The 26407-nt window shown below is 28.4% G+C and overlaps 3 protein-coding genes across 11 annotated transcripts in view; 2 read left to right on the top strand and 1 right to left on the bottom strand.

The window, feature by feature from the left end:
- C3G (C3G guanyl-nucleotide exchange factor) overlaps positions 1-11091 on the bottom strand; it is an 18386-nt gene extending 7295 nt beyond the window's left edge. For 2 of the 3 annotated variants that reach the window (XM_089175017.1, XM_089175018.1), the window contains exons 1-10: positions 8951-9629; positions 4094-4562; positions 3534-3758; positions 3025-3210; positions 2637-2944; positions 2363-2479; positions 1817-2139; positions 1519-1732; positions 1155-1178; positions 48-243 (exon numbers count right to left, since the gene is read on the bottom strand). In XM_089175017.1, the coding sequence (XP_089031143.1) occupies positions 48-243; positions 1155-1178; positions 1519-1732; positions 1817-2139; positions 2363-2479; positions 2637-2944; positions 3025-3210; positions 3534-3758; positions 4094-4562; positions 8951-9137 (2249 nt within the window). In that variant the 5' untranslated portion in view covers positions 9138-9629. Of the gene's footprint in view, positions 1-47; positions 244-1154; positions 1179-1518; positions 1733-1816; positions 2140-2362; positions 2480-2636; positions 2945-3024; positions 3211-3533; positions 3759-4093; positions 4563-8950; positions 9630-10949 lie in introns of those variants that run through there. The other variant, XM_089175019.1, reaches the window with a different exon arrangement.
- LOC107071885 (leucine-rich repeat-containing protein 57) lies at positions 9773-14660 on the top strand. Of its 5 annotated transcripts, none has more exons than XM_089175016.1 (2): positions 9773-9914; positions 11678-14660. In XM_089175016.1, exon 2 carries the CDS (start codon positions 11678-11680, stop codon positions 12392-12394), a length of 717 nt encoding a protein of 238 aa, XP_089031142.1. In that variant the 5' UTR covers positions 9773-9914; the 3' UTR covers positions 12395-14660. The 5 variants fall into 5 exon arrangements, with proteins under 5 accessions (XP_089031142.1, XP_015186787.1, XP_089031141.1 ...); XM_015331301.2 differs by having other exon boundaries at positions 9802-9942; XM_089175015.1 differs by lacking the exon at positions 9773-9914 and adding an exon at positions 9992-10016.
- On the top strand, positions 14497-26407 carry Pcl (polycomb protein Pcl). 3 transcript variants are annotated; one of them, XM_015331325.2, is made up of 11 exons: positions 14523-14660; positions 14921-15068; positions 15152-15352; positions 15421-15612; positions 15694-15866; positions 15938-16133; positions 16221-16462; positions 16551-16736; positions 17210-17429; positions 17606-18461; positions 24163-26407. In XM_015331325.2, the coding sequence occupies exons 2-11, from the start codon at positions 14937-14939 to the stop codon at positions 24189-24191; spliced, it is 2427 nt and encodes an 808-aa protein (XP_015186811.1). In that variant the 5' UTR covers positions 14523-14660; positions 14921-14936; the 3' UTR covers positions 24192-26407. The 3 variants fall into 3 exon arrangements, with proteins under 3 accessions (XP_015186810.1, XP_015186811.1, XP_015186809.1); XM_015331324.2 differs by having other exon boundaries at positions 14497-14632; positions 17606-26407; XM_015331323.2 differs by having other exon boundaries at positions 17606-26407.

Here is a 26407-nt window from a genome sequence, read left to right as displayed (position 1 = left end):
CGTAAACAATTAAAAAGTATGATTGTGAATAATTTTATATTATTTACCTTGAGCTATCGTGTAAGTTTGTAATTGTATGAGCAACAAAAGAACAAGATTGAGTTGTAGTAAGGGCCATTTCATGTTGTTGCCACTCTGCTTGCATTGAATTGTAAGCTGCTACAGAATGACGAGTTCCAAGACCAGAAATGAAATCGTTGTTGCTGTGCGAGCAATTTCCAAACATCTCCATGTATGCCATAACTGTAATAAGTATTGATCATTATCAAATCTGTCACAAAATATGATTATCTAAAATTATATTTAAATATAAATATATAAATATATATAGATATATTTGAAAAAAATTATGATTATACGAGTATTGAATAAAAGATATAGATTGTTTCTTTTCTTTTTTTTTTTTTTATAATATATAATAATACGATTAGTTATTGGTTGATGCAAGCATGATATATTCGCTGTAAAAAGATATCGCGCAGCAGCACAAGGTGTATGAAAATTAATGCAAAAGCAAATATTTGTAATAACATCAGTATAATTTGTGTAGAAACGCGTACGAAAAGAAATCAAACTCACTGGAGTACAAATTTTGGTTAATTCTACAATTATTATTATTATATATATATATATAGGGTGTGGTTAAAAAAAGGTCCGATATTTTAATTATATTATTTATCAAAAGAAGTTAAAAAAAAAGTCTGAATAACATGGAATTGTATTTTTAAGATTAATTAGAAATTTTTGTTTACTTCTTTTGATAAATATTAGAAATTTTTAATATATTAGATTTTATTTTGATTAACGTGTATAAAAATATGATAATATAATTGATATTATACACCTGTGAGAATGAGTCAAATCGTAAGCTGTAATTATAAAGCATCTGAGAATATTAATAAAATAATTGAATTGAAATATAATAAAAGAGAACGATATATATAGATCGTTTTTTGTATGTTTTGACAATATATATATATATGTATGTAAAAAATGAAGCTAACAATATAAAAAAAAAAAAATGCCATGCTAAAGTAAGCCCGAATTTTGAATTCATGTACATACATAATCATGGTAGTAAATGAAAGACTTTCGTTTTGGCGTGAAAGTGTTTGTTAAGTGTAGTCGATTAATGTGGGCGGCATCCCACTTACCAGAATATGCCACTGATTGGAACACTAGGGATACAAAACATTGCATCAGTTGTTTTTTTCCATCTTAATATGGAAACTAAGAATATCAAACATCTACCCTAAGAATATCACTTAACATCTATAAATTTCAAGTATATTCTTTCTTTTTTTTTTTTCCAATAATTCTTCCGCCATTTTTTTTCGTTCACATATTCTTTTTTTTTTTTTTTTTTTTTTTTTTTTTAATATAAATATCACAAAAGAGTATAATAAACATTAATTTAAATGACGAAACACCAACACGTCACAAATGCAAAGCTTAAAACAGTATTATAATAATATCGTCGTTCGTTAATATTTCATATGAAATTTTGATTAAAGTAACTTACTGTGTTTTTTTTTAACGGAAGTGGCGGTGGTTTATTAGTATCAGAACTGTCGCCATTATTGGTATGCAAACTGCAGGTAGACAAATGTTCATTTTCAGGTACATTGTCGTATTGCGATGGTTGACGTTCCCTTCTTCGTTTAGATCGTTTTTCTGGTAATGCAGGTGGTACTCCTCCATTAGCGTCGGATATGGTCATTGATTCTATTTCCTACGTATAATATAAATAATATTTTATCACGTTTATTAAGAAAACTATATTTTTAAAAGATATACACACATTCTTCTTACTAACATTTTTTAATTTTTTTAATATAATAGCATCACCAGTTTCTGCTATGTTCATATTATCTGTAGTACTTTTAGAACTGCTTATTGATTTTTGGGTAAAAACAGAACCATTGGTATCCGATATCAATTTTTGTTGATAAAGAGATTGTTGTTGAGTACTACTAAACGTTTGGGAACTATAACTGATACTACTTTGCTGTGACGATCTTTTTGACGTTGTACTGGAAGATGTGGTGTAACTTTGAGAAGAACTTCTTTGAGAATGCATCGATACGAAACCAGATTCTTGAGTTTGGGTTGAAAATCTTTCTATTTTTCCATCTATACCTGTAACACAATGGATACCAAAAAATACAGTTCAATGTGATATATTAAATGTTTCAAAATAATTTAAAACATGTTTATTTTTCCTGATAATATGTTACACAATGTTAGTATACTCCTTTTATACCCTTAAACGGATTAATCTCGTAAATGGTGATTCGTACCACCAAATCGATAAAATAATTGAAACACACAACATCATGCACGGTAATCATATTCTACAAACCGGTAAATGGATTAAGAATTTCTTGGGGTGTTTGTTGTCCTAGTAACATAGTACTTGGTATACTGCTTTCAGAATTATCCCAACATGCGCAATTAGAGGTCCCATTAACTTGCATACCTAAAGGTACCAGATCGTATCGTCGAGTTACGAGATTATTCTTCACAATTTTCCACCACAGGAAATAATACATCTTTTTTTTAACATTTAGGATAAATCATAAATGAAATAAAACGATAAATGAAATATTTCTTCTGTTGAATGTTACGAAACTTACTTTTAATAGTAGCAATAAGACTGAGATCCATACTATCGTTGAGAGACTCGTCGTTTGGTCCCATGATCGCACGAATTTCATCCTCGTCACGCGAATGATTTAAAGCAGAATCCAAACTACCAGCCGATGCACTTAAAATAGAAGATGAATCTTCCGGTGATCGACTACGTAAAGAAACTCTGTCGAGACTAGACGCTAAAAAACTCTCGGATTCGTCGAGTAATTGTTGAGTTCTTGTTCTTCTTTTTGGCGGTAATGGTGGTGGTGTACCGGACGAACTGTTTTCTTCGGAGAAGCATACGTTTGTTCTACAATTCATAATTTTCATAATATTAAAAAACAAATAATTTGTATTTTATAAAACCGATTGAAGATTAAAATTATTTACCTGTCGGGAAGAGGTGGTTTAGGTGGTGGACTGGAATCCCTTAAAATAGACTCAGAACTATGAGAACTTCGGACAAGACTATTATTAGCAGCTGTTTGTTCCAAGATTTCTCTTTCTCTTGGTGTTAAAGGTATATCTGGCAACGAGTTTCTTTGAGGAGCAATCTCCAATCCATATCCTGATGCACTGAATCAAATATTTATCAATGAAAAACTCTTATCTTTGTGTGAAACTTAACCCATTCCAGACCACGACTTTTTTCAAACACAGTTCCCAGGAGCCATTTCTTTGTTTTCATTATATTATCAATTTTACAATGGCAAATTTTGTTTTTTTATACTTTAAAGATATTATTTATACAAAACAAATCTTATCTCGACGAATACTTTACTCAAAATAACTGATAATAGCTCAGTATGATTGCACACACGGTGTGCAAATGGTTTCGAACGGGTTAAATTGTAAAACAAAGGGATTAACAATAATAAAAACAACAGTATCATCCCTACCGATTGTTAATCGTAACGCTAACAGGTTTCTGTCGATTGGAAATCTTCTCATGAGCAAGGGAAACCAAATTTTTAACCGCTTCTTCGACCAAACCGATAACATGTGTAACATTTTCGGTATCCAAAGCGGAAGATTGATCGCCGTGTAACAATACATCGTCGCAAAGTTTTAATAACTGAGCTAGTGCTTGATAAACTTGATTGGTTGCGGATCCTAAGGTGGAACTAAATAAAAAAAAATAATGATAATTAGAAGTGGAAAAAATATTAACCCTTATCGGTTGTAAGTTACGTAGAAAGTGATTTATAAATAATACAAATATTTTATTAATAATTAAATAATTAGTAATTGCATATAATTGTAGTTTTTATTTAAAAATATAAATCATTTCTAATAAATAATAAATTATTCTTATAATATAATATTGAACAATTTTGTTGAATATTTATCAAAACCACTTATAACTTATGTTAGTGAAAATTATCAATATAAAAACCTGACAACCGATAAGGATTAAAGAATAAAAAAAAAACAAAAAGATATATAAATATATATTTACCTATTTTCAGAAAGAAGATAGGATTTGAGTACCGTGTGTATGGTGGTAACAGTATCGAGAACCACTGTACCATTACCTGGCAACATTTCCAGTTTCTTTTTCGAAACAACATCGCGGAAATGTAGAAGAGCAAGCTGTACTTGTCTAACGTGGACATGTAAGTCTCTCAAAGGATTTTTTTCATGATTAAGTGCATTATTATTATCCTTTCCCGTGGTGGACGTGGATGATGTTCCAAGTCCAATTCCTGTAACTCCATTTTTATCGCGTGGTGTTCGCGGTGAGGAGGGTGAACTAGCACGACCTGCACCTCCACCTATGGCGCTTTCTGCGCCAGCTGCCCCTGTACCACCGCTACCCGGTGAACGCATTTGTGAAAGCTTTTCCAAAAAGTCCTCCTTAAAGGAGCGTGCTCGACGCGCGAGCTTTCCGCCCCGCGCCTTTCCGTTTGAACGTTCCTCGTTGCTTTCTGTAATACAAACATTTATTTATTTATTTTATTGTTTTTTTTTAATTTTAATTTGTATAAATAATATAATATAATATAATATAATATAATATAATATAATATAATATATATATATATAAATTATACATTTTAACGATAATATACCGTAATATAACGTTAAAATGTATAATTGAAGTTATATATATGAAATAATCAGATAATACGTTAAATAATTAAACAATTTAAGAATATTATAAAAAAAAGGATTTTATTATAAACTTTAACTAATTATTTTATAAAATAACTAGACAATATTTAAATTCACGAGATATGTGTACAATATACAAAGTATAAAAGTATGAAAGTGAAATTTAATCCATTTTTAATGTGTGGTTTTATTTTTTATAAAGATATTCATAGTTATAACCCGTTCTTATTTCTTCCTGTACTTTAAAAATAAATGTTTTATTAGTATTATACTGTTTTATCGGATATAATTTACAAATTGCATTTATATTTCATATTTTACAACTACTCATGAATTCATACATATATGAAATATATGCAAAGTAGATAAATTAAAGTAATAAACTGGTATTATGAGATAAATATACTAGTTTACTAATATATAAAGTATGAGAGTAAACTGGTCGGGTATAGTTACTTCATAAATTACTAGATTTCACATTTTAACATTAAGATATCACCTTTAATTTCTTTTTTTTTTTTTTTCTATTACCTATGTCTACTAGAAATAAATCGTTAGATTCTCATATCATTTTCACAATTGTCATTAATAAATCAAATTCATCCGGTCAAAATAATTTTATATTAATTAATACACTCATACTAACAACGAAACAGAGTTTTTATACAATCTTTCTCTTTTAATCATAAAAACAAACATGCAGTCGCAACGAACAAAGTGTGTAAATGAAACGATAAAAATGGATGTAATTTTGATGACACAAATTACTTTTCCTATATGTGATAATTATTATTAACATTATAATTAGATATACATATAAATATTTTATTGCATCTCAAGTGCAATATGAAATAATAACACATGTATAATAACACATGTATAATAACACATGTATAATAACACATGCAGTAATAACACATATATAATCATAGTAATAGATAAAGCAATTAATTCAGGAGAACAATATATAATTAAATTTAAATTATTAATTAGAATATATTCATAATTGTGTGTGTTTGGTTATATATTATAAATATATATATACATATATATTATTACAGAAACATAAAGAAATTTTCAAAACTTTAAAAATTATATTTATCAATTTCAACGTATGCACCATGTTTTTTATCCCCTATTTGATTCAGGATAATTAATAAAGATATTTTTATTTATATTTAATTTGTTAACCTATTATTTTTAAATGTAGAAATTAATTAGGTTTTTAAAAACTTTAAAAACTATACTCTTGATATAACTATACTTTGATAAGAATTTCAACGTATGAGCATATTTTTTACGTTCTATTTGATTTAAGATAATTAATGAGATATTTTTATTTATATTTAATTTGTTAACCTATTATTTTAAAATGTAGAAATTAATTATGTTCTTTGATATTAAATGCATTGAATCAAAATTCATTTACGTCAAAAATTTCGACAATTGTTTGGAAGATGTGTGAACCAAAGTAATTAATAATAATAATAATAATAATAATAATAGAAACTATTTCGAATAAAATATGTAAGATTACTTTATAAATAAATATTAAATTTGTTTAAAAAAAATACCGAATTAATTGTGCTACACTTAAAATAGTTCTACGTATTAGTACAGTATTTATGTAATATTACACTGTATTATTAGTATCACAAATATATTATCATTAAAAGTTACATAAAGAATTAATTTTAGTAAAAATAAAGCTTTGAATAAATTATTCTGTGCATTAGTACAGTATTTATGTAATATTACATTGTATTAATGGTATCACAAATATTATCATTAAAAGTTACATAAAGAATTAATTTTAGTAAAAATAAAGCTTTGAATAAATTATTCTGTGCATTAGTACAGTATTTATGTAATATTACATTGTATTAATAGTATTACAAATATGTTATCATGAAAAATTACACAAAGAATTAATTTTAATAGAAATAAATCTTTAAATAAATTGATAAGTTTAAAAATAGTATGTTGTTTGTTAAGGTTTCAAAAATGACCTTTTCTAAATCTTATAATTAGAAATGTAATTTGATTAGATATATACAAAAGATTAAAACGTACAATTTGATTAACTTTTTATTGGATATATAATGAAACAAAGAAATGAAGAAATAACTGAAGAAAGTTTAATATCTACGAAAACGTTTTCGAAATAGCTTAAATACCGAAAGAGGATTATTCCAAGATGGTGCGCGTCTTCGAACAAGGAACTAAATTTAGTGTCGGATGGCTGGAAGGAGAGTCGAAAATACGATGAAATACTATAAAATACCAGAACGAAGAGGAGAATAACGTTTGAATAAAATTATATATTCATTAACATGCGTAATCGATCTTTAAACGATATTTAATATAATAAACATTAATTATTGAATATTATTGGAAAAAATCCACGATATTTTTCTTTTTACAAATCCATTTTCTTCTTTACTCATCCAACGCTAATTTAAAAATTCATTTACAGTAAGGAAAAAAAGAAAAAAAAGAATAGAATGAAATATCTCGTGGATGGAATATCATTTTTCATAAAAGATAAATTAAAAAAACGGAAGAATAAAAATGAGTGGTATGCTTAAAGTATAACTTTAAGAATCTGAGTCATCCTCAAAGATGATGTGGTAATCACGTCACGTACCAAACGGAATGCGAATAAATAATATCGATCCTTGAAAAACTATTAATTTCATTATTATAAATACCAATAAGAAACTAAAAATAAAAACACGATTATAAATGATAAAATTATTCTTAAAGTAAAACAAATATATATTCGATATTAAATACTATTCGAATAATTATTTTTAAAAAAATTCAAATAATCGTGCAATCGATACAAATTATTTTAAAAAATCTTACCACACAATTATTTTTATAAGGAAAGAAACAACCCAAAAAATAAAATACTTTACAACTAGTAATATAAAACTAAATAACACTCACTCTTGGTTGAGAAAACCCACAGGATTTTCCTGCATACGAAAGTAAGTGATACGATAAACAGTGATACGATGATAGAAAAAGAAAATAAAATACAACAAAAAATATCAAAATCACGTGACCGAGGAGGGAAATAGAAGACAAGAAACGTCCGGCCCGTAAGGCGTGTGCGCATCGACTGCTTAACTAGCTTGACTCCGGACTCGTCACCCTTCGTTCGGTATACTCCTTCCCCCACCCTCACCCTTCCCGCCCAATAACCAACACTAATATCTACCACCAACTCTTCTTTCTCACTCGCACTCGCTCTCACTCATCACTCTCGATCGTTCATTCTTTCTTTTTTCTCTCTCTCTCTTTCACTTTCTCTCATGCTACTCAGCTTCTTTATATGTTTTCTTCTTTCTTTATTTCTTTATTTCTTTATTTATTTCTTTATTTCTTCTTCGCACATATAGGTAGTAGTACATCTCCGACACATACACCACGCCTATTTTGTGTCTGTCATCCGATGCTTTTAAAAGCGTGACGATAGTTCGGCTATAAGGCTAAATACAAGTTGCCGTTTGTTATTCCAAGATAAGAGAAATGATATTTTTCTAAAACCCATATACATTTTTCTACAATTTATGATAATAATATTATAATCATTGTGTTATTTCGGTGCTTATTATTCATCGTTGTTATTTTAATTAGTGTTCGTATTTATCGATATATTTTTGATCATCGATATTATTATTCATATACTTTTGTGATTCGCGCATTCGTAAATAATAATAAATCTAAAAATATCTATTTAATAACGCGTGTAATTTGTTTTTTCTTTTTTTCATAACATTATATAATTAATTTAAAGTTGTTAATTTAATTATCATTTTAATCGTAGTATTATTATAATCATTGATTATTATATTATTGTATTCGTTTATCTAACCGTTTGTGTGTGTGTTTTTTTTATGTTAACGTAGTTAATAAAAAACCATAATGTCAATTGATTTAAGATCAACATAATTAATATTAAGATCAAATTTTTGTTTTCGTTTATCTAACCGTGTGTATTTTTTTTTATGTTAGCGCTTTTAGTAAGTTTTTGATTCACGTAGTTAATAAGGAGCCATAATGTCGATTGATTTAAGATCAACGTACGTTCTTTTTCTCATTAAAATGTCACGAGTTATGAGTTAATTGTATAAAAAAAAAAAAAGAAAAAAAAATTCAGTTATACATTCGAATAAGTTAAATTTAGAATTACCTTTCGTACTGCAGACTGAAAACGAGCGAGAGAAGTCGTTATTGAGATCGGTCACGGCCAATAATAAAGGTACAGACGTATTATTCTTGAACGATCTTGATTTCGAGGTTTTCTTTTGTACGGAATATGTTCGTATGCGTCGTCTGAAGATAGGCGAATCGAGAAAGGATTCGTCATATTGTGGCATATCTCTCTGGCGCCAATGAAATGTTTTCCTTTTTTTTATTATAATTAATAATAACCGAGACGAGGGATGTCGACGCGAGTGTCAAATAAAAATATATGACGTAATCATGACGTCGCCATCTTTCAAAATTAACTACTATTTTCGATTAATCGAAAATAAGATATTACGTACATATTCAAAATGATCATCATCAATATTACCAACATTTCTATAAAAAAAAATTTTTTTAAAACATAACTATCAAATATTTTTTTGTTTTGTTATATTGTTCGTATTTTGTATCAAGTATTATATCAAGATTTGTACAAGATATTGTATCACTTGTTCGTTAATGATTATAATATTTTGCATATACTTTATATCATTTTAATACTTTTCAAAGTATGTTTTTAAAAGTTTGCACTATTAGAGGATTAAACGATTTAAAAGAATGATCAAAGAAAAAAGGAGATAGAAAGAGATAAAAATAAATGAAAATTGAATTAAGGGGAAAAGATTGGACACTAATCGATTGAAGAGAGAACCAGGTCGATTAACAAATCGATATTAAACTTGTCGAACCGACGACGAACTACCAACTACGTGTGGAGATTGAAGACTGTTAATATCTCTCTGTGACTTTGGCCGGGAATAAAGCTTTGTCTATTTTAGCGGGTCAACTAACAAGAAAGAGTGAGTGAGAGAGAAAGAGAGAGAAAGAGAGAGAGAGTGTGTGTGTATGTGTGATAAAGTGGGGGTGTTGCGAGGGGCAGAAGCAACAGCGGCAGCAGCAACAGAGTAAGCTCAAGGAGGGCTGGGGAAAGAGGTTAACCTACCACTTGTTTCTTTCTTTTGATTAAATAAGAAGAGACAGAGAGAAAAAGAAGAAGAATGATCAAGGTGAATGAGAAAATTAATGAATCTTCTAAACGATTTGTTTATACATCAAAAGATAAGCCCTCCCGTAAATTTATACTTGCAAAGTTTATGAAAGAATTGTGTGACCTAACCTTTAAATAAAAAAATAAAAAACAAAAATTTAATAAAATATGACACAGGTCAATTTATTCGTATGAATCGATCTAAATTAAAGGTAATCAAGAAGGGACGCGAATAAGGTGTAATCAAAGTTAGTAGGTTATCCAACATTTGATCGAACATCTCTCTCTTTCTCTCTCTCTCTCTCTCTCTCTCTCTCTCTCTCTCTCTTTCTCACACATATATACATCCTATCCCTAATAGATCAAAGACCATATCAGTTTTGATAAGCTACATCTGTTAAAGTTCTTTTACGCGTAAATTAAACCGATAAACTTGTCTATCCGCCATTGATAAAAAAAAGAAATAATCAAATAAAATACTAATTAAGAAGGATCCACCTTGAAAATTATTAAACTCTAGTATCAGCCAAGATTACGAATGCAATTAAAATATATTTCAAAGAATACGTTGAATAATAAATAAGCTTGTAAGCAAAGAACATATGTTTTTGACGTTTGACCGGAAAGATGGGCGTTCTTAAATGCCAATCATTAAGGCGGCTTTAAAGTACATTGTTTGAAAAAAAAGTAAATGAAAAAAGCCGGTATGCATAAATGGTAAAGCGGCGCGTTGGCTTATAAGGGCGTCACCGTTCGAATTTAAAAAGAATTTCGGATTGCGACGAAGAAAAACGGTTATCTTATGACTTAAAGTCTTCGATGCTAAGTTAAAGGGGATGGGAGGGGAGTCGAGGGGAAGTAGAGGGTCGCGCCGTCTTCGTCTGTCAAAAGATACATACGCGAGTTTCGTACGTAAGAGAAGGTATAAAAGGTTGATAGAAGAAGTGCTTACCTCCATGTTTGTCAGATTTCGGTGTGGAAGCCATAATAATCGATAGTTCCTTCGGCTTTAAACGATATCACAGAGTTTCAACATTTTTGCAAACAGCCGCGTCGTGAGTTACGAAGCAGTGGCTGCTGCACTGTTTTCAGTCTGATATAAATCCGACCTGCACCGCTACATCTTCGTACGTCGGCCATTTTTCAAGGGGCTTCGAGGTAATGCGCGTCATCTGGTGTTAAATAAGGATAAATTACGCCGACAAGATGGCTGACCCAGTGTTCATCGCGGCTTACTGACCAGCGAACGTACCACTTTATATTCTTCTAACTTTCTTACCGTAGAAAGCGTGAACTTGCCAAAATTCAGAGGTACGAATCGTTTCTGATCAATTTAGTTTCTTTACAATCGTATTATATTTATCTCGATAAGGACTTAATTATCCGTCGTATTGATATGAGTTAGTCGTTCGACGAATCGACCCTCAAAGACGCCGCTCGCGAAAAGCTTGCGATGATAGGGCGGTGGCGCGATCGTCGTACATTCTTCTCAACAAGTTTTAAACCGTTCTATACTGTAGGCTGTTATACACTCCGAATAGAAAGTTTTCCTTTAAACAAACCCCTATTTCGAATCTTCTCTCACCACATATAGAAAAAGATATATATATATATACATAGGCGATTAAAAAGGGCGCGTCATTCGAACGCGTTAAGAATAACGATTGGTTTATTTCGAAGATGGGCAATATTGGATTGCAACAACATTACGAGACCGCCAAGAAGACGGGAGCACTGAGATTGTCTCAAAAGAAACTGGACGAATTTCCATCGAATCTACGTACATTGGCCAATTTTCTACGTAACTTGGATATCTCCGAAAATAAATTTACTAGATTACCCGACGAAATAGGCGAGTTTACCTTATTGAAACAGATCAATTTGAGTCGTAACAGATTAACAAGTTTACCAGAAATCATCGGTGTTTTGTCCAAATTAGAATGTTTCAATGCAAGCTCGAATTACATCGAAAGGGTCCCGCGTTCCTTTTCGAAATTGTCCCATTTAAAACAAGTTAATCTTTCCGATAATCGAATCACCGAATTTCCATTAATGTTTTGCGATTTAAAGCATCTCGACGTGTTGGATTTATCGAAAAACAAATTAACGATTATACCGGATGGTGCTTCCTTACTTTCTGTAACCGAGTTAAATCTCAATCAAAATCAAATTTCGATTATATCAGACAGAATAGCTGAATGTTCACGTCTGAAGACGCTACGATTGGAAGAAAATTGTTTACAATTGAACGCCATACCTACGAGAATATTAAAAGAGTCTAATATATCGATGCTAGCGTTAACGGGAAATCTTTTCGAAATGAAACAATTCGCTGATGTTGAAGGGTACGACGATTATATGGAGAGATATACAGCTGTGAAAAAAAAAATGTTTTAAACAAATCAAGATTGAATACACATCTCGTTATCGCATTAGAATTAATGCCAACGCACATACTATATAATTTCTCACGTACTTTTGTTGATTCTGGTTTCCCCCCATCAAATTCTTCGATGTATTTATATATCGTCTACATTCTTTAACAATCTTTGTATATACGTATATAATATAAATATTCACGTATTTGTATCTATTTAATGCAAATTTTATGAAAAATAAATTATATCTTCTATTTATTTTTAATATGGCCTATCATCATCATTGTACTACCCTTTACATATTACTAATAGTTTCTGTTAATCTCAATAAAAAACTTATTCGATATTATGATGTATGATATTTCAAATACTATTTTATTTTTATTATTATGATAAATTGATAATAATCGTTTAAAGAATTAAATATTATTCTTCGGAAGTTATGGTTAATGAAAATAACATGAGAAAAAAATTCGTTGAAAAAGTTATGAAAGTGACTGTACCTTGATGTAGAGAGAACCTACTAAACTGATCTATAAAACAACTATGCGTACAAATTTATACAAAATATATAAGAATGTTCATATTAACAATAAATATAATTGATATAAAATAATAATCATACTAATTTCAAATGATAATTAACAACATTCTTAATTGTTTATGTTATATCTGCATTGTGATACGGTTACGAACGAGTATCAGTGATGTGTCGTGAACATATCGGAGTTAATTCTTTCTGAAAAAAACAATTAACAATAAAAAGTATATACATATATATATATATAAATATAAAAAGATTAATTATATATATATAAATATTAAATCTGAAAATTTGTACAAAATATTTCAAAAAATATAAGATAATAATTAAACGATTAAAAAAGTATACATTAAAAAAATAGAAAAAAATATTATAAAAAGTAGAAGGTATTTATTTTGAAAGATACGGTCCTGAGACGTCCATGTCAACGCCGGTAGTGAACGTTTGACTATCGTAGTATTTCAAGCAAGTGTTTCTTTCAAGATGGCGAACGTAGTTAGTTCGAATTTTTAAGTAAAACAATGAAATGTTGTACCGAGTTTTATTCTCGGTTGTGATGTACCCGATCGTGAAAAATACATGGTGCTGATACGACATCATCGTAAGTCGCGTATTGTCGCGACTGTAATTCGTGTCGAAGTGATTACGGGCCGCCTGTGCGTGCCGCCTGTGCGTGCCGCTCGTGCGTGCCGCCCGTGCGTGTCCTCGTCGTTCATTTGCCACGAAAGAAGATAGAAAAGAAAAAAAAGAGAAAAGAAAAGAAAAAAAAAAGAAACAAATAGAAAAAAAAAAAGAAAGAATTAACGAACGAAAGGAAAGAATAAATAAATAAAGTAATTAAACGGATACGAGAGAGGAAAAAAGGATTGAGAAGGAAGAGCTTGTGGGATTAGACAAGAATTGAAAACAAAAAGGGAAAAGAAGAAGAAGAAAAGAGAACAAAATTTACTATATTTAAAATTGCAAGATAATTGGGAGGGGGAAAGAAATAAATAGTAGTAGAAAAAAAATTATTTAAAACAAAAACAAAAATTACATCTACATGGACGTATGTAAAAGAAAAAAAAGGAAAAGGGGAGAGAAGGATAAGTGAGTAAGGGTAGTAGAAACGAAAGAGGTACCTAAAAGGGGAACCATCAAAAGTACGAGAAGAAGAGGAGATTGAAAAACGATAGAACGGATAGATAGAGGGAAGAGAGAAAAAGAAAAAAAAAATAGTAAAAAAGAAACAAAAAAAAAACCATAATCTAGCAGAAAGGAAGAAAGGGAGAGTAAGGCGCGAGTAAGCGTCGTCGTGGTCGTGCTCGTCGTCGTGGTGATTTCTTTCGACGGGGGCGGATTGACCGTCTTTGCCGTTGCTCCAACTTCTCCTCCTCCTCGTCCTCCTACTCCTACTGCTGCTGCTACTGCTGCTGCTGCTGCTGCTGCTGCTGCACCTCTTGTTCTATCGTGATCGTATTCGTAATCGTAATCGCATTCGTTATCCGTATCCGTCTCGTTTCGTCTCGTCTCGTCTCGTCTCGTTTCGTTTCGTTTCGTTTAGTTTCGCGTTTCGGTCGCCAATTATAAACGAGTTGTTTTTTTTCTATGACCGAGAAGCCACCTTTTCAATTATCCGATGCAAGTTAGAAAATGAGGCAGGAACGTTGCAAATAATTTTCAACCAGAGGAAAGCTCCCCCTTCCCCTCGCCTCGTCTCCGCTTCCCCCCGAGGTACGAAGAACCTACCTCCTGCAGAATGGTGTGTGAAAATTCTTTTAGACTTATTCCACAAAATGTATCCTAATTTCCCCCTCCCCCCATTCAGTTTTTTCTCTCATCTGTCTGTCTGTCCGTCTATCTGTTCTTTTTTCTTTATTAATTTTTTCATATGTGTCATTTTCCCTCCTTTTTTTCATTTTTTTTTTGTTTGTTCTCAAATTGTATTTTCTTTTCGTTTCTATTTTTCTTTTGGAAGTATTTGGTTTGATGTGATTATGGTATATTGTTCATTGTTTTTAGAAATAAAAGAAAGAAAATGTCAGAACTCGAGGAAAGTCTGGCAGCGCCAGATAGTACAACAAGGGAACAGCGTTTAGGTTTCTCACATGGAGACGATGTATTGCTTCAACATAAGGATGGGAAATTTTACTTGGGTACTGTTGTTGAGGTAAGAAAGTTAATTATTCTATTTAAATGATTTCCTTATCGAACTATATTGTAATATTTTCTATGCGTTATATATATATATAGGTGGATTTGGCTAGGGAAAGATGTCTTGTTAAATTTATGGACAATACATCTTCATGGTCATCTGTTAAAGAATTGACGAAATTATCTTTGCCAGAGTCGGATGTTATGTGTGTTCTTTGTAAGAAATCTGAACCTAAAACAGACAATGATATTATTGTGTGCGATAAATGTGGTCGTGGTTATCATCAACTTTGCCATCAGGTACATATTGTAAATTATCATATTTTGTTGTTTTCATTGTTATTTCTAACGTTGTCTTGTATCTTTAGCCTCATGTATCCAAAGAAGAAACAAGAAGCGATATCAATTGGATGTGTAAAAGATGTATGGATAATCAAACGAGGAATCGTGAGTCTGGAGAGATTAAGAAATGTATGGTTAAAGTAAATATTAGAAAAGTTTGTAGTGGAAGAGATCAACCTCAACCACCACCGGATGATATGACCAAATTACCATACGATGTTAGTATACCATACATGTTATAAGATCTAATGTGTAGATAGATCTTTTATCAATTGTTATTAACTGATAATATTTTCTAGCCTGATATGTTGAGTTGGGATGTACATCATCGTGTTAACGCAGAACAAATTTATTGTTATTGTGGTCTAAATGGAGAATGGTACACGCAAATGTTACAGTGCGCACGTTGTAAACAATGGTTTCATGAAAAATGCGTTAGTTGCTTAAGGTATCCTCTCTACAGTGGAGATAGGTAAGATATTTGAATGAAATTCAAAGGTATCTCTATTTTCTGACATCATTACATGCTTATTCATATTTCAGATTCTATGTTTTTGTTTGTTCAATGTGCAATTACGGTAAAGAATTTGTACGACGTTTGGAATTAAAATGGGCCGATTTGGTGCACCTGATGTTGTACAATCTGACTGTTTACAATGCAAAAAAGTATTATGATTTAGATACCGTTATTATACCTTATGCCAATGACAATTGGAATTCTTTGCAACTTCCACCACGCGTAAGAAACTCTTTCTATTAATTACTATACTTTTTTTTTTTTTAGTAATCATTAATATTAATAATCTAACATAGAAATATTTGTTAGATTCGAGATGTTAGTGTTCAAGTGCGCAGAGATTCAATACTAGCCATATTAACCAGTAATAGAAATAGATTCAAGTGTGGAAGAGAAATTAAGAAACGTACTACAATATGGGGTCTTAGAGTTAGATTACCACCGCCATGTCCTATTGTCAATCTTCCAGCATCTGGAGTTATAGATGATTCTGTATTACGTAGATGCTGGGGTGCTAATAAAAGACTACAATATTTATCTCCAACTACAGGGTTTGTATCATTTTCAATTTATTCATATATATATATATATATAAAATACTTTGTTAAATGATAATACGATTATATCATATTTTTATAGATCTATATCTGAAAGTACAAAACAATTGAATGTACTAAAAGAAGTTTCACCTGAAAATTTGGAAATACCTGTCAATCCGTCGGACGTCGTCATGAGAGGAACCATTTATCAAAATTCCGAAGCAGAGCAGAGTTCGTGTCCAAGTCCAAATCCTCTTTCTCAATCCACACAATCTTTGAGAGAAAGGTATTTACGATAATAGATATTTATTATTATTATTATTATTATTATTATTATTATTATTATTATTATTATTATTATTATTATTATTATTATTATTATTATTATTATTATTATTATTATTATTATATATATAAATCTATATATAAGAGTATATAGTTAATGGCCTAGCCATGTGTTAAATCACTAGTTTTTATAATATTACTAAAATCAAACAATGTGGATACAATTAGTAGTAACATGGATGGATGACTCATCTAGGGAAGTAATAGACACAACTGTATACTTCATGTGTTGTTGGCGGTAAAAGGATGCTATCTGTTTAAAATTATAGGTTATGTTTGACAAATTTTTCGTAGAAAAGTGAGAGTAATATAAAAGTGAGAGAGTAATCTAAAAGAAAGAGAAAGAGAATAATAAAAACAATATATATAAAAGCGTATATATATATATTATATAAAAATATAAAAATTTTACAGATATAGCGGAGGTGGCTTTGTAAAAAAGACTTTCCCATTTCCAAAGTTAAGTTTACAGAGAAGAAGAAGATTAATGGTACTGGGTAGTTCTCGAGAAAGGATGTTCCGTAAGCATAAAAAAAGGGAAAAAGGTGCAGATGGTTCATTAGGAAAATCACAAGGCGTAAGAGAAGCCAGATATAGGAAAGCTAGGAAGCTATTAAAAAATGCCATTGCCAAGGTAAATTACATGATCATTATTTTCATATTAATAAATAATTATATCAGTATGTTGTATAATATATTGTTTAATGTTAACAAGTATATTGAATATATTACACCAATATAATTACATAACAAATACAATCTTCTAGTAATATTTATGTTATTCTCTTACTTATCTTTCTCTCTATTTAGAGTAAACCTCGAAATTCAGAACAATCGGATTTACCACCAACACCTCCAACTTCTGTATCTGGTCCACCAACACCACCAGCTACTACTGCGGTTATGTCTGAATTGTCCGTGCCCAGTTCAATGGAATTAATGCATTCTCTGCCACCATCGACCCCAGCAGATACGAGTGGCGATGAAACGAGTTCAAGAGGAACATTAGACTCCTTCATTCCACCTCCGAAAGATTTTGAAGGGAAAAATCATCCGTTTCTAAATTTGAGCGATCTGTTGGGTACATCTTGTAGTTCTAATCAAGCAAGCACGAGTACACCATTAGCTCAAAATCAACCACCCATTACGTTGCCACTTCCATTGACACCCGTGATAGCACAACCACCAGTAGTACGTCCAACCAAACGTCAATTATCAGAGAAAGACATTATCATAGACAGAAATGGACAAGTGAAACGAAAAAGAACACATCGACGCGGTAGACCATCTCAACAACAGCAACAACTTCAACAACAATATCAACAGACAGCTAGTAAAACAGCTACAATTTTGCCAGGACGATATAGCGAAGTTAAAAATGAATTTGTGAGAAATTTAAGGAGTTCGTTCAATGGTGGTGGTGCTTCGAGCAGTGCCAGTAGTCAAATTGGAAATTGTGTTGATTACGCCTTAAATGGAAGAAGATTACGACAACGACAGAGCAGTGAAAAATTACCACCACCAGATCCACAGCCGCAAAAGAAGTGTAACACATCCTCATCTCCTAAATGTTCGCCAATGAAGCAAAGTTCTCCTGACATATCATTGGAGGATCTTAAATCATCGGTGAATGTTTACTTTGGAGCTGCCAACAGGATAGCGGCAGGTGAGAAGTTTGTGATCAAGGCAAAAAGGGTAGGACCTAATGGTCAAACGCAGTATCTAATTGAATGGGAAAGTCTTAACATTTAACGGTAAAAAAGTTATTTACTAAGGAAGAGTATCATCGTGGTCAGGTAATAATATACTCGGCCAAATAATATTGAATAGAGAACAACCGTTATCTGACAATCTGGATACTTAGGACGAAAATATCGTAACGAATCGATTTGTGTCACTCACTGCCATTCGTTAAATACATTTATCTATAACGAGTATGTGTATTAATTGGTTTATGATATTTGATTGTTCTTATTGGTATATATATTAGATTTAGATTTTTTAAATATACAGTATAGATCGTTGAAGCACAATCTGTAGTCTGTGGGTTGCATACTTAAATGCTTGGATTTAAATATCAATCTATCATCCTCCCCCCTCTCACTATTTGTACATAATCATGTACAATTAGAAGAAAATTGTGCGTCATCGGTGTAGATTAATGAAATTGATCGTTCAGAAATCTCACAAGTGTACTGCTTTAAAAAAAAACTAAATAAGTTGATAATTAAAATCATTGCTGGTCAATGAATCAAATTTTTGTCGATAAATTTCAAAGTCAGGTCAATATTTCTTGATCTTACTTTAATTAACGTATTCATTTTGATTCCTTACTAAAATTATACCGTCCAAAATTTTATTATTCAAACGGATGTTTTAAGGACATTAATGTTGAATAAAAAAAAAAACTCGAGGTAAAAAGTACATTTTGAAAATATACCAATAACTTATAAGAATAATCAAATATTCATAATATCAGTTATATCTGTAAATAATGTAGTATAGTAGTTTAACATTTAAAAAAAAAAGAAAAAAAAAATTCAATAAACGTGGGTCCTGTGAAAAGCGAATGAAGTCACACACGTAGGCTCTTTCTCTGTTAGAGAACAAATTGAATGATTTGTCTCTATTTCGAATTATAAGGCAAATTATAGTTACAACAAAGATAATCGTAAATCAATGCAGATGGTTGTTCCTGTCATTTGAACTATCATAATAGTACATGTTAGTAGCATTTGTAGTACATATTAAGGATGAAGCAGACATACTGCAAAAGATTATTTTTTAATACATTCATAAGAGACATACGACAACAATTTTCAATGTCTGCAACTTGACCATCTTTTAAGTCATTGAATCTCCATACAAAATGCATTAATTAACATGCATTAGACAAAAAAAAGAAAAAGAAGCTTAACAAATTATATTGGTATTTTACAATAAGCTCACAGTGTTATGGTTAAACAAATTTATTTTTATTACATCGAATCTTTGATCCTATCATCATAAACTTAACCATAAGCATAGTTATCATCCATTTCTAATGAAATAATCAAATTTTCTAATGACTAAAGATGCTGAAGATGCGGAATTAAAACTTTATTGCTCCCTATTATGCAAGATTAAAAAGAGAAAAAAAAAAGCAAAAAGAAAAAAAAAGAAAAATAAGAAAGCACATGCTTATTTCATACATACCACGTATAAAAGTAAAAAATGAATAATTATACAATTTAATCTCTTAGATGTTCGAACAACCTACTCTGCGAAAGTATAATAGACAATTGACTAATTTATTATCTTCGTTGACTTTTCACACGATAAACAAAATAATCATATATATATGAATATATATATATATATATATAAAAAGACTCCTCGTGGTGCAGGAAGGATGTGTGTTTCATAATTTTTTGGTATGTTCCGTAGTAAAATCCGTGTCGAAAACGGTGTCTGTGATCTGAACATGCTTATCGGTATAAAAAAAGAAAGAAAAAAGTATCAGAATGAAAGCTAATATCGACAACAATTTAATTAACATGAGATTATATTATAATTTCCAAAAAAAAAAATAAGGATCACACTTTATAACTACGTACAATTTTTACACGATTATTATCTATATCCATCGGTCGTTCACACAAATTTTTATGTAGAAAACCTTTTTATTTTTTTTATTTTTTTTTTTTTTTTTAACAAATTTTCTGTATTTGTTATCTCGAAAATTCTTCCTTTTTTTTTTTTTTAGTTTTTTTTTTTTTAATTATTATTTAATTTAATTTTTTAACGTTAACACAAGAATATTTCTCGCAGATATAATAAGCATTCCTATTTTTTATTATGATACATAAATGTGTGGTAAATAATCTACGTAAAAAAAAAAAAAAAAAAAACAAAAAAAAACAAATATTTAAACAATTTTCAGTAGGGGATTATTTATACTGTGATCGAATATATACGATTGAAATGAAATGAAATGATATGATATGATATGAAATGAAAAGTAACCAAACTATTCACATTAACAAATAGTATCATCAGATTTTGCAGATACCATCATCATCTTTGTCGTCATCATTAAAAACCGGTGAATTCTTTTTAGACTGGTTAATTAAAAAACGACTGTAAAAGTTGTATATTATAGATATCGAGAAAACCTTTTTCTTATTTAAGCGTTAGCGAATGATTACTTTTTTTTATATTTCAATCGCTTACATTTGATAAGTGATAGGTTTTCATAATTTAATGCGATTGTGAATTTATTACAAGTATAATAGCATTGGGATGCAATTTACTTTGCACTTTCGTTTACACAGAGAGGCTCGTAATTGTCATATAACAAAAATAATATTGTTTATTTCAATATGTCAGTGATATCATTTTTTTTTGTTTTTTTTGTTTTTTTTTTTTCATTCTAATTCGATTCATTCATTTTTTCTAACAGTTTATTTTTATCACACTCATTTCTCTTTTTATTCTTGTTTTTATTTGAAATTAAACATAAATCTTTTGATATTTCAAAGACAAATTTTCACTGACGTATCGAAATTGACAAAATTTTTTTGTTCTTCTTATCTTTTTTCTTTTTTTTTTTTTCTGTACTTTTTAGGAAATGATTTAAGTCACACACACATATATTATGTTTATCACTTTAATATATCTAATCATATTGATTTGTTGCCGTTCTATTATCATCATCGTTATCAATCGTCATAATCATCATCATCTCATCATCATCATCATCATCATCATCAACGTGTCGCATACAATTGTTATAATATTATCATAATATTTAGAATATCGAAATTCTTTTTTAGGTTATAAACAACAAGAAAAGTTAACCTCTAAACGTGATCTTATGTAATATTTACATAAATTATGTTTTTTTTTTCTTTTTTTTTTTTTTTAAGTAAACTTTTCTTTAAACAGACGCAAACAAAAAACAAACGTATGATATACAACAATATTAAATATTGTTTCTCATCCTTAGAAATATATATATATATATATATATATATATATATATATATGTATAAAAACAAAAACGTTGGACGGATATAAAAAAAAAAAAAATGATGGACACTGCCAAACGCTAATAAGTTATTATTTTTTTTTTTTTTAATAACAATTACATGTAACAATATTATATATATATATATAGATATTTTATGCGTCAGATTTTTCAAGTTAATTTTTTTCTTTTTGTTTTTTTCATTCGTTTTGTTTTTTTTTTCTTTCATTCATTTGCTTCATACATTATTTGCAAAAGAAAATAAAAAAAAAAAAAACAATCTTAAATAAAATCTGAGTGACAAACGATTGATCTTTGAAAAGAAAAAAAAAAAAGAAAATAAGTACGCGTCACAACGAATAATTAATCTCAATATTAATTCATTAATTTTATTACATATTTGTTTATTTTATTTTATTTTTTCTATTTTTATTTTTATTATTTTATTTTTCTTCTCCTATATTCACGTAATGCAAAAATGTGCGTTCACATATGAACAATAACATTATTGGAACGTTTGTGAAAAAATAGGTTTAAAAAAATAAATAAATAAATAAAAAAAGATAGATAATTTAAGATCAATAAATAAATTGAGATGAGAATTAAAAAAAAAAAAAAATGTTCATATCGGTAAAGAAGAGAACTGAATTTTCGATACCGCCGATGCTGCTGCTATCTATACGGAGGCTTAGTAATTAGAACAATTTTTTATTCCGACGGTCTCGATTATTTGCTAATGAAGATAATTAATTAATTAATTAATTAATTTAATGCTAGGATAAATGAATTTCGGCTAGGAATGACTTAAATAAGATTAAAAAAAAAAGAAAACAATTAATTAAACCAAGAGAAGAAACAAAATGTTGTTACTGCCATTTAACGTACGTAAAACGTATATATATATATATATATTTAATAACTTCTCTTTTATTTCCAATTTTTTTCCCTATATAATTTATTTTTAAGATATAGGCTACTATATATATATATGTATATTTTACGGCTACTTTCGAAAGAAGAAAGAAAGAAAGAAAGAAAAAAAATTATTTAATATTGCGTAGAAAAACACAAACACACATAAACGTTAAAATAATTCTTACGAATAAACACAATGTGTTCTCGAGATTATTCTAATAATATTATTCACATTCTTGATAATTTTCCAATGACTATCTTTTTTTTTTTTTTAGCGATTGATTAATCTATCAATCAATTCTCTCTAAAAAAAAAAAAAAAAAAATGTATTTTGAAAATGATTTACATTAATTAAATTATAGCATTTCAAGTATAACCAATTTTTTTTTTTTTATTTTTTTTTTTTCAAATTAAATTTGACAATTCATCATTCCACTTGTCGAGATTATATTCGTTTGTAAAAAATTATGCGAATGATTGAAATTTTTTTCTTTTTTTTTTTTGCAAAATAATTGCACGAATTTTTAATTAAAAAAAAAAAAAAAACGGTATAATATCAAATTTCAGAAGCGTTGTGCTATTATGCGAACAAAAATATATGTTTCATAAATAGATCAAATATTTGCCCCCTCCCCTCTTCTATCTACTTCCTTATTTAATATCATATTTAATATTCTAATAACTCTCAATGTCATTTATATATATATATAATATAATAACACTTTTATATAATTGATAAAAAAAAAAAAACTCTTACACTAACGAAATATTCATTCAATATTCATCGTAAAAACCAAAATATATGATAAATTCGTATTTTAAGCATAACGCTTCTCCGTCGATATATTACCGACAGTGACAATTAAATTTTTTTCCTATATTTTGCATTTTATTTTTTGTTTTGTTTTGTTTTATTTATTCATTTTTGTTTTTGTTTATATTTTGTTTTCGCATTTAAAATATTTAAATTAAACTAAACGGACGACGACAAATTGTGATCGAAGATCTTTTTTATATGATGTAAAAAGTATACTAATGCGAATTCCAAAAAAAGGTCTGTTCTAAAAAGAAGAAAATAAAAAAAACAATCATGTTCGATTAAAAATGATTTCTATAAAAATAGGAAAACATTCATAATATCATTATTGAACTTAAATCATTCTTGAATTAAATCAATTTTGAACGGACAATGAGAAAGAGAGAGAGAGAGAGAAAGATTTATATAGGTTAGAAACAAAACAAAAAACAAAAAAGAAGAAGAAGTACGAATGATTGTTTGTTAATTGGTATGTTCGTCGTGTGTATGGGAATTTGAAAAAAAAAACAAAAAAACAAATAAATATGCCAAGAAAAAATATTAATAATAATAATAGTAATAGTAATAATAATAATAATAATAATAATAATAATAATAATAATAATAATAATATTACATTTGTTTAAGGATTTGAAATCAAGTACGAGCTTGTATGAATAAACGAGAAGAATGCAAGAAAAACAGACAAAATAAAACTAAAAACAAACAAAGTTCTCTAATCACAACGATAACAACATTTATAACATTCATTATTTTCATCGACATTTTTAATTATCAAACGCTGTACATTTTATAGTTCGTGTCATCACTATAATTACTTAAGTTTCAGTTTTTTTTTTCTTTCTTTCTTTTATTTTTAACGTATTGTAATAAAACAAGAAAAATAAGTCACCGTGTGTGTTTTCCACTGTGCTTCATCGTTTTCAAAAATATTATTAAAGCACTCTCTCTAACGATTGTTAATATTTTTATTTCTGACGATTAATTAAATTAATTTTTTTATTGGAGAAATATTTTTTTTTTGTATAATATCTATAATCGGTTTTTTGAAAACAAATTCATTCGTGTTCCTAGTTATTAGTTATTATTATTACTATTACTATTATTATTATTAGTATTATTATTATTATTATTATTATGATAATGATGATGATGATGATTATTATTAATATTATTTTCATTTTTTTTTTTTTTTTTTTTAGAAATTTTCACAGCTTGTGTATAAAGAGACTGATGCATAAATTTTCTCACTCGTTCATATATATGTTACTGTTAAAACGTATAATTCGTGAATTTATAAAATAACTAGTTATTATATAAAATAATTATATTTATATCAGTTAAGATATGAAATAAGACATAATTGTTTACTTTAATTAATATAATATATGAATTTTCACGAAATGCGTAATAATTAAAGTATACAATTGAAATTTGTTTTGAAATATAAATCAAAATATTTTTCAATTTGTTTCAATGAAATTATTTACGATTGTATTTCAGATTTATACTTTTGTAAAATTCATGAACATAAAGTATGTGTTAATTTCTTCATTTTATTATTTCAAAGGTCTTCTTCATTGTTCTTGAGATAAAATATTTTTTTATTAATTTACAGAATAAAATTAATTATATGAGTTTTACAAACATAAAAAATACTTGGAAGTATAAAACTAACGAAACAAGAAGATTTTGAAAATAATATGATTTAATTTCACGCTTTAATTATTCGTCCCTTTTCGGAAATTCATATATTACTGTAAATTTCATAAAACAACGAGTTAAAGTGTATAATATAAAATTCTTTATATATATATATATATACATTTTTTGTAAAATACACCTAGTTATTTCATGAATTAATTGAATTATACACTTCACAATGGTAACATATATATACATACAAGGTGTCTCCATTTTTTTTTCCCCACCAAACATTACCAACATATTTTACAAGCATAAATAAACAACATTAATCTTTTATAAGCATAGATTCTCAACAAAATGTTTAATGTAAACAAAAATATGAAATAATAATTAACTGGTGTCTTATTGGTTGATATTATACAGGTTGAAATCATTTATAATTCTATTTCAAAATGGCGTCCACATTATTATGAATTCAAAATTGAAATTTATAGAAAATACAATTTATTGCATTATTAATTTTCTTTCATTTCTGTAAACACATTGAAAATTATTTATCTTAACTCCTAACTAAATATCAGTTTTTAAATTATATTTTATTTTTAATTATAATGGCGTCCATTATTATGAATTCAAAATTAAAATTTATAGAAAATACAATTTATTGCATTATTAATTTTCTTTCATTTCTGTAAATATATTAACAATTATTTATCCTAATTCTTGACTAAATATTAGTTCCTTAAATTATATTTTATTTTTAATTATAATGGCGTCCATTATTATGAATTCAAAATTAAAATTTATAGAAAATACAATTTATTGCATTATTAATTTTCTTTCATTTTTGTAAATATATTAACAATTATTTATCCTAATTCCTAACTAAATATTAGTTCCTTAAATCATATTCTATTTTTAATAATAATTTTGTAATAAAACATGTAAATAACCTTATACGTTTACATGACATTTTAGTCATATTTTTTTGTTCATGTAGAAATACATTGATAAAATTTGGCGGTAAAAAACAAAATTGAGACACTAACGTAATTATTCATCATTCGATTATCATCTCATTTTAATCATTTTCATTGATATAACTCGATCCCACGTACAAAATGATTGAAGGAGAATTAAGAGATCATCGATCGCAAGGACCAACGATCGTAGAATCACTGATGTGTAAAGAAAAAGAATAATAAATGATATGTGTAGACTATAA

The sequence above is a fragment of the Polistes dominula genome, unplaced genomic scaffold (genome assembly GCF_049000335.1).
Source record: "Polistes dominula isolate Pdom_NZ unplaced genomic scaffold, Pdom_raw_medaka contig_78, whole genome shotgun sequence".
Classification (NCBI taxonomy): domain Eukaryota; kingdom Metazoa; phylum Arthropoda; class Insecta; order Hymenoptera; family Vespidae; genus Polistes; species Polistes dominula.
The sequence above is the reverse complement of the archived record's forward strand: the minus strand, read 5'-3'. Positions and strand labels throughout refer to the sequence as shown.